The 9,382-nt window shown below is 37.4% G+C and overlaps 1 protein-coding gene across 2 annotated transcripts; it reads right to left on the bottom strand.

Annotated features, from left to right (window-relative positions):
* Positions 1–254: 254 nt before the first annotated feature.
* LOC113331245 (plasma membrane ATPase 2-like) lies at positions 255–6,133 on the bottom strand. 2 transcript variants are annotated; one of them, XM_026577982.1, is made up of 11 exons: positions 3,800–4,141; positions 3,604–3,684; positions 2,506–2,586; positions 2,002–2,162; positions 1,855–1,887; positions 1,661–1,742; positions 1,410–1,570; positions 1,045–1,230; positions 756–938; positions 497–657; positions 255–417 (listed from the first exon to the last, which is right to left on the bottom strand). In XM_026577982.1, exons 3-11 carry the CDS (start codon positions 2,519–2,521, stop codon positions 321–323), a joined length of 1,080 nt encoding a protein of 359 aa, XP_026433767.1. In that variant the 5' UTR covers positions 2,522–2,586; positions 3,604–3,684; positions 3,800–4,141; the 3' UTR covers positions 255–320. The 2 variants fall into 2 exon arrangements, 1 of the variants encoding a protein (XP_026433767.1); XR_003350846.1 differs by lacking the exons at positions 255–417; positions 497–657; positions 756–938; ... (3 more) ...; positions 1,855–1,887; positions 2,002–2,162 and having other exon boundaries at positions 2,517–2,586; positions 3,800–6,133.
* Between the last annotated feature and the right edge of the window lie 3,249 nt (positions 6,134–9,382).

Below are 9,382 nucleotides of genomic sequence, written 5' to 3'. Positions count from 1 at the left end.
TAAGGAGGCTTTTCCACCTATAACTTTGATTTAACCTCTTTTCGGAGACCCTGATCTTCCTGCCCGGCACAACTTGTCATGATTTTTCCTCTTCTTAAATATTATGGACGTGTAGATTGACATCTATCAGCTCTTCAAAGTTTCTAGGTAATCAGGTTGTGGGTATATGGTTCGCTGGTCCGATATGTGTAGTATAGAGCACTCACAAAATATAGTATTAACAAGCTAAAAGATAACAACACTGTATAGAGGGTTCAAATGTGTGTATTACAACAAAAGTATAATTTTACGATGTTTTAGTACAACGGTTGTGGAAGAGCTCAGACTGTATATGCTTGTTGAATTGTGTCGATGTCGAGTCCCTTCCTCCTTACCACTGATTCTACGTGACCCTTCAGTGTATGGAGTTCTCTTAACCTGCATTAACACACATCATTAATAACTGCCATTTCTTTCCATGATAATATCTTGTTTTTTGTTATTATGGACAACATACCTTGTGATTTGAGCTCTTCTTCTGGCTTCTTCAGCCATATCACCATAACCATGGAACATTTTGGTATCAGGTGGGTGAAGGCCATGAAGTGTCCTCTGTGCAGTAGCCCATTGGAGCTCTCGTGGTTCTTTGCCAAAATCCTTCTGCCTCGTGAATGCAACCTGCGAAAAGCGAGAAATCCATCAACCACAGAAAGAACCAATTACATCAGATAATAGAACGGATCAGCAAGAAACTGCAAAACCAATTGCATTCGTACCTTTTTCTCAATAACAAGATCCCAGGCCCTCCCGCTGATAGCGTAACGGATCATGAACTTCAGAATATCAAGAGGGAAGTAGAAGACGATGTTATACAGCCAAATCACACCAGCCCAGCCCCATCCGATGCCTTCTATCGCAGCGAAAGCCCAGTTTGCATGTACTGCAATTACCGTAGCAATCTGCAAAATCATGAAAACATAAAGACTTGAACGAGACTTTCATTCTTTTTTCCCCTGTTTTCCTTCATTCATTCAAATTTGAATATAAGAAAGGAAGAATCCTCACCAGCTGAGCAACCAAGAAAGCTGCCACAAGCAAAATCCCAGGACGCTCGACAAAAGACCAACTACGTGACCGTGTCACAAAGATAAGGGCCTGGCTAATAGTGCTAACTTGCAGGTATACCGCTGAGGCAAGCATCTTGATGTCATCTCTTTCTGTTTGCTTAAGGCTGTGAACCCCAAATGTACGCTACAATTAAGAATGCAGAAGCAAGTGTTAAAAGCTAACAATTTTGAGTAAAAGGTAAAAAATCACATTAAATAACTTAAATTCACTAAGCTAACAGTTTCGTTGCTATGCTCGATAATATAAGTAAGTTTGAATATACAACACTTTAAAAAATGTTAGCGATTTCAGATTCTACTTACTGGAAAGAAATCGGTTTTATATGCTGCCCAGAAGAAGATAACTGTCACTATCGCCATGTAAGTACCGAGAATTACTCCAGTGGCAAAGATCTCAGCCAGCTTCCAGCTGTCAGGTAGAGGAGAAGGTTTTACTCTATCTTTTGATATCGTCATTATGGTACCTGATATACTGATAAGTTAGAAAAGAAAACATGTATCTAGCCTGGCTCAACCAAATGAAAATATGCAATCTTGGAGAAGTGAACACAAACCATCATTAAGTATGGCAATAATCAGCACCATGAAAGGAGGAAAGTCGAACTGCCAAATGAGAGCTAGTAGCATGAAACCAAGCTATCACAATAAAATCAAGTGTGAGGTGATTAGAACCTCTTAACTTACTGATATTAACTACAGCCCCTCAAATTAAAAGAAATGTTCTGCACAGAAAGAACTAGTTACTTACCACAACACGAATGGTGATAGAAACAGCGTAAATCTGTAGAAACACAAAACAATAAAAGTTTACAAACTTAACACGAGTTGAGCTGCTATTTGGCTATATTAGAAGTGATTTCACCTGCGTCACCTAATATTAAGAACCAGATATTACCGTGTAGTTTTTCATTCTTTGGAAAATAGCTCGACTTGTCAACACGGCACTAATAATAACACTAAGACCAGGCTCGGTTAGTACAATGTCAGAAGCACTACGAGCTGCATCAGTCGAATCCGCTACAGCAATACCAATGTCAGCCTTTTTAAGAGCAGCCGCTACAGCAATATAATTAGTAATCAGTAATTCATCACTTGGTTTGGAACAAAGTGTGATATTAGTCTGTTTTATGTAGGTTCTAAAACTAGTGATAGTGGTTGTTGCAACTACAAAGATGATGCATGAGGAGGTGATTCAGGTAAACGAGTGGTTCGATTACAAACGTGTTACTAGCCCTCTTTGTAGATATTCCCACTAGCTTATTCGTGTTGTTTATTTTTCTCTTTCTAACCATAGATATGGGGTGTTTATGTTTGAACAAAGTAAGGTCCAGAAAGCCTTTGTAACATAGAAATTAAACAAAGTAAATCTAGCTGAAACAGAGGGCAGATCACCACTTACAATTAATGAGGAACATCTCTTATAATTCCAGATCATGGCAAGGCGAGGAGCAACTCAACCATCTCTGCCTCAATAGAGAGCCTGAAAGATTTGTTCAAAAAAATCACAAGTTACCAACAAATGCAAGAGATTACTTCGTAAGGAAATTCACTTGGACGTAGTAGATAGAATTTTTCTAGTGTGAGCTTACGTTTCTCGACTTCATCTTAAGCAGAACGTTTCAAGCCTTCACATAATCAGTGTATACATCCTTGTATTTTTCCTTTAGAATTATGCTTTACATTTTTCGGGCTAACTTGATTTCTTGTCAATATGATGTACCTTCTGATAGTCATGCTGCTTCACGTTAAATTACTTATTTTTTTCAGTCAAACTAAATAAGTGCACTTGTTAAAAGGTCTAATTCAAGTATATTTAATTTAATCTTGATTTGGAGCATTTTTCCTGGACCCAGTGAGGGGCTTAAGAACCTATCTAGAAAAATCATCCGTTAGGGCTCATAAATTGGACGAGTCATTGAAAAATTGAAATCAAATGCATTTTATGCATTACATTACTCCGTGAGGGCTCATAAATTGGATGAGTCATTGAAAAATTGAAATCAAATGCATTTTATGCATTACATTACTTTTTTTTAATTACCACTTACTTTTAAGGGAAAGCTCCTCCATTTTTAAAAGAAGAAGCAAGTTTGCAAGTAAGAAAAAGCTATTTCTAGTTAAAGACAGACTCATACAGAGCCATAAAAGGTCACTAGCTTGGCTTTTTATTTGGCAAACCTTACATTAAAAAGTCAGAAGGTATCAAAATGCACACATGATATTTATGAGCTTAAACCAACCACAACCACAACCACTCTGATCTTCTTATATTCATTCATGAAACTTGACTAGATAAAATTGTCTTTATTCGGATTTATTAAAGAAAAATTAAACTAGTGTGGGGGTGAAAATTAAATTAGTAACTGGGAGCTTTAGGTTTTGGGCTCTGGCCTGAAACTAGTGATAGTGGTTTGTGGTCTTCTTTTATGAGATGTCGTGTGTGGTGTGTAATCAACAAAGTAAGTCTATCTGAAACAGAGGGCAGATAACTACTTACAATTAATAGGGAACATCTCTTATGATTCCAGATCATGGCAAAGAGAGGAGCCACTCAACCATATCTGCCTCAATAGAGAGCCTGAAAGATTTGTTGAAAAAAATCGCAAGTTATCAACAAATGTAAGAGATTACTTTGTAAGGCAAGTCACTTAAATCATGAATAAGTAGAACGAACTTTTCTAGTGTGAGCTTACGTTTCTCGACTTCTTCTTAAGCAAGGTTTCTGGCCTTCCCATAATCAGTGTATACTTCCTTTAGAGTATATGCTTTACAGTTTTTCGGGCAGACTTGATTTCTTGTCGATACGTTGTACCTTCTTCTGATAGTCATGCTGCTTCACGTTAAACTTCGATGATTGACATTGCAGGAGACTCTATAGCAGAGCACATATTTTCCATAAAGGTTGTGGTTCCTCTTACACAACATTTTGATTTGGTCTCCTCCAAAGACCTAACTGGACCCATTCCATAGGTTACCCTCCAAAGAATATTTTTTTTTCGGCTTTCAAGAAAGAGTAATCAATGCACAATTTTAAATAGGTATTGCTTACCAGTAATCATTACAAGAACAAAATCCATCTTCAAAGTGATGAAAGCGTCTACGATCTCTAACCACAATCTTCCGTTTAAAAACCTTAGAAACAAGTTTAATTGCAGAATGGCAGTCACTACAAATACGAATATTCTTCACGATGCGAAGAACTGAGCCTGGTTCTTTGCTAATAAACCCAAATGCAACAGCCAATTTTTCACTGTGATAACCAACTACAGTTTCTTTTTCCTCTTCTTCAACATCAAACACAACCCCCTTTGTCTCTGGTGCATATCCAAGTTTCTTTATCTCTGTAACCATCTCCTCCAACACTGAGTAAATTTTACCTGTCTTATCATGGGACTTGTCTCCGGCAACAAATTCATAAACAATGCCATCAACCTCAATTGAACTGCACCCAGGAACACGTTTAATTCTTCTCCTTCTCATAGTTCTCTGAATTTCTTCTACACAGTCTCCTTTAATTGACACTGCATAAATGTTTGAAAGGAGAACATAACGCCCATCATGTCCTGGATCAGATTCAAGTAAGTAATTCCCAACTCTTTCTCCCATTTCGGCATTGCTGTGAGTCCTGCATGCACTGAGAAGGGCACCCCATATGACATTATCTGGAGTTATTGGCATGGTATTTATGAATCTTTCAGCTTCTTCCAACAAACCTGCACGACCAAGAAGATCAACCATGCATGTATAATGATCCAGCTCCGGTTTGATGCCATGAACCTCAACCATTGAATTGAAGTAATGAAAACCTTTTTCAACTGAACCCATGTGGCTACAAGAACATAATACTGCTAGATAGGAAATATGATCTGGTGTGATTCTTGCACTCTTCATTTTCTCAAAAATCCGAATTGATTCTTCATTATACCCATTGTACGCCAACCCTGATATTGCAGCTGTGTAAGTGGATATATTTTTCTCCTCTGAAGAATCAAATACTTGCATAGCCAGACTAATATTACCACATTTCGCATACATATCAATCAAAGCTGCAGAAAGTATCGAATCCATCTTTACATTGTTCTTCTTAATGTAGGAATGAACCCAACTCCCATGATCAGAAGCTCCTAATTGTGCACAAGCAGAAAGAACACTCACCAAAACTGCAAAATTCGGTTCCAAATCCAATGACTGCATCTCCCTAAACAAGGCCAGAGCTTCTCTTGGATAACCATTTTGACAATACCCAGATATCATCACAGCCCAGCTAACAACATTCCTTTTCGTCATCTCATCAAAAAGACGTCGCGCCTCATCTAAATAACTTGCTCGAACAAGACCACCCATCAAACTATTCCAAGAAACCTCATTTCTTTCAGGCATTTTTTCAAAAACACCCAGTGCTTCTAAAATATCTCCATTTCTTAAATACCCACTAATCAATGAGTTCCACGTTACAATATCTCTTTGAGTACATTCATCAAATACTTTCTTGGCATCATCTAATTTACCGCAAACTGAATAGAACTGAATCATTGAATTACAGACACACACATCAAAATGAAAACACCTCTTAATCACCCCAACATGAAACTGCAAACCTAAATCAAAACCAACAAACTTCGCACAACACTGGAAAAGAAAAGTATAAGTAAAATTATTGGGAGATAAATCATATTCACCCATTCTACGAAGTAGTGCAACAGAATTAGAGACAGCATCAGAACGAACCGACCGCGCAAGCCCACGAATCACAGTATTGAAGAGAAAATTTGTTGGTTGTACAGGGGTTCGGAGAAGGAGTAGAAGCGCGTAATCGATATCGCCAGTAGGATGAAGTGCAGAGAATGAAATAACTAGTCGAAGAGATGGTTGAGGATAAGGTAAACCATTTACGATGAGACGAGCATGGGTTTGTTTGAATTCTGCCATTGATTTACATTTATGAAAGATGGAGTTGAAGGAGAAGGTATTGTGATTATTAGGTTTCAGGTATTTCAACGCCATTAGGTAGAGAAAAAAAATGGCGCCAAAAGTGTGTATTAGTCTGGAGTTTGGAGGGAGTGAATAATAATATACATGTAACGTTTAGTCAGGGCAACTCCGAATCTCCGATGAAGAAAAAGTCATCTGAATCTTTGGGATGGTCCAGATTTTATTTTTATTCACCAAAAAGTACTATGGATTTTTTTTGAAAATAAGACTTATATTACTGGCTTCCGTTAATCTGCGGATTCAGTCTCTTCACAGAACAACTCTTGTTTAGTAGCTCTTCCTGAATCTCTAGAATTAACATCGGCTTGAAAACTTACAGAAATATTGTCAAAAGCAATCGAAGGAATTAAAAAACTGGGAGCTTGGTCATCCCAAAAGGTTGTAATGTTTGTGCTTCTTCCCTTCTTTGCTAACAAGTCTGCCACCATTGTTTGCTCTCCTGTCTACATACTGAAAACCTAAAAAAGAAACTAGTTGCTTTGCTAATAACTTAACTTCTTCTAAAATGGATATGCATTGTTACTGGACTGTTGATTCCTTTCCTTGTAGGTAACTGATTGTTGCATGGTTGTCCCCTTCAATACCAATGTTGTATGTTGCTTGTAACAACCCATTGAGTAGCTCTGAGAAGAGCTACAACTTCTGCCTCTTCTGATGAGAAGGTCCTGCAACTCCCCATTATTGCTGCTTGGAAAGTTCTTGTCCAATTACGCAATATGAATCCAAACCCAGCATTAGTAATTTCAGACAACCATGAAGCATCACAGTTAATCTTATTTGTATTTGTAGAAGGCAAGTTCCATTTTATATTTAGAATACTTTGCTTACTACTAATTTCTTTGTTTTGTGTCCTATTTTCTGGATGTCAATAAGCAAAATACCTGGTGATATCTATTGCTAATTGTTCTGGTGTTCTATTTTTGTTTTCAAAAACTCTAAGGCATCGTTCTTTCCATATAAACCAATATTTAGTTGCAGCCAAAGCCATAGAGATAGATTGTAGATTTCCTGTTTTCCATTCATTATAGTGATCTAAGAAAGATTTACTGTTAGAGATAAGATGTACTCCATGTGATAGCATTGGAGATAGATTCCAAACATCTCTTGCATATGCGCATTCGAAAAACAAATGATAAGTAGATTCTGTTAGAGCATTGCTCGGTCGAACTCGCATGCGTTGCTATCTCAAGCATGTTTGTCAAGTTTAGTTGTCAAAGCTATATGTCTTGATTTCTTGACTACTTAAAGCTAAGTCTCGGTTTAGGACAGTTTAGTGTAGTTGAGCGCCAGACTCCATGCCGATCATCTTATGAAGACGAAGGACTACTCAAGGAACCAGTGGAACTTCATCCGACTAAAAGGTATGTGGAGACTTGAACTTATCTATCACTCAAAAGTCTACTCTATCTCTTACTCTTGAGACAAAGTCGTATAAGTATGATAATTTTCATACATACACATTTGTTATTTCGAGCCGAGTTTACTCGCCTATCTTTTTATCGAAATATGTGTCGGTAAGCTTTCGCTTTAACCACTTTTCATCTTAACCCATGACGGAAGTCATGATGACGTTTCAATCTTGAAAATAGCTTTGATGACGATAGTTGTGAATAACGACTGTTATAACATTATAGAAGAATGTTTCAATGATTGAAATGTAGAGTTGAGATTATGTAACCAACTATGGATATAAGCATATATATAGTATGTTCGCACATTAGTGTATAAATCCATATGTCGGAAACCAAGTGTATGCATATGTGTGCATACGGTATTGGTGAAGGAGACAGGTTCGAAAACTTCCGCTGAGTTTGTAGTTTGCAAACTAGTAAACCGGTCACCTTAGGTACGCGTACCCGTACGCGTACTCACGGAAGTTTTCGAGCCGAAAATTTCTGCTGAGTTTGTAAACTCAAATCCGGTAGCTATGGTACACGTACCCGTACGTGTACCCAAGATGGTTATATTTCTCAAATCGGAAGTTCATGAACTTAAACAATAAATCAATAAGGAATGCAATCTTTGCAAACCGTGGCTATATTGTTCGTGAATTGATTCAAGTGAATCAAACCAATTTTGTTTCAATTGTGTTTATTCATAAAGACCTGAGCAATTGAACAACTCTTCAACTAGTTCTTATGAGTCATTTGAACTAGTTATGTGAAGAAGATGAATATGGTTAATATGTAAGTACTCATATGGCTAACCATTGGTTAACTATTTGTGAACCAACTAAGTGTACACGTTTAGGTACGGTTACTCAAACCTAAATGAAATACATTTCATTTGTGTGTGACAAGCTAAGTTTCGAACTAACGGTTGAAAGATATTAGCTTGGTTAAATCAGGTTTTTCATCTAACGGTGAATATTGAATGCTTTGTTACCAAGGTAACTTGGATTGCAAACCCTGATTTGAAAACTATATAAAGGAGACATCTAGCAACTGGAAAAACTAATCGCCACACCTCTTGTGTGATACTAGTTGGTTTTGCTAGAGTCCATTCTCGTTTAACCTTAGGTTTCTTCTCGAGACCCTGTAGGTTAACGACTGAAAGATTTCATTGGGATTATGAAGCCAGACGAAACTACTTCTCTTGTAGTTGAGCGATCTGATCTTGCCATTTTCTATCGTACGAGTTCAATTGAATAATTGACTTGATATTATATCTCCGACAGGGAAAGATAAAAAGAAATCACAAACATCTTCATCTCATCGTTTGTGATTCCACAATATCTAGTTTCGCTACCATACGGTTTAGATTATTGTGAGGTGATTGATAATTTTAGGTTGTTCTTCGGGAATATAAGTCCGGGTTATCAATTGGTTTTTGTTCACCTTGATTTTATCAAAAGACGAAACAAAACTCTTAGGTTTATTTGTGGGAGACAGATTTATCTATCATCGTAGACTTTTCTGTGTGATATAACAAATTTGTTTATTAAAGTCTTCGAATTTCGGTCGTAGCAACTCTTGGTTGTGGGTGAGATCAGCTAAGGGAATCAAGTGCGTAGTATCTTGTTGGGATCAGAGACGTAAGGAGCGCAACTGTAGCTTGAATCAGTGTGATATTGATTAGGGTTCAACTACAGTCCATACCGAAGTTAGTTTGTAGTAGGATAGTGTCTGTAGCGGCTTAATACAGTGTGGTGTTCAATCTGGACTAGGTCCAGGGGTTTTTCTGCATTTGCAGTTTCCTCGTTAACAAAATTTCTGGTGTCTGTGTTAATTCAATTCCGCATTATATTTTGTTATATAATTGAAATATCACAGGTTGTGCATTAG

Source organism: Papaver somniferum, unplaced genomic scaffold (genome assembly GCF_003573695.1).
Source record: "Papaver somniferum cultivar HN1 unplaced genomic scaffold, ASM357369v1 unplaced-scaffold_125, whole genome shotgun sequence".
Classification (NCBI taxonomy): Eukaryota; Viridiplantae; Streptophyta; class Magnoliopsida; order Ranunculales; family Papaveraceae; genus Papaver; species Papaver somniferum.
The sequence above is the reverse complement of the archived record's forward strand: the minus strand, read 5'-3'. Positions and strand labels throughout refer to the sequence as shown.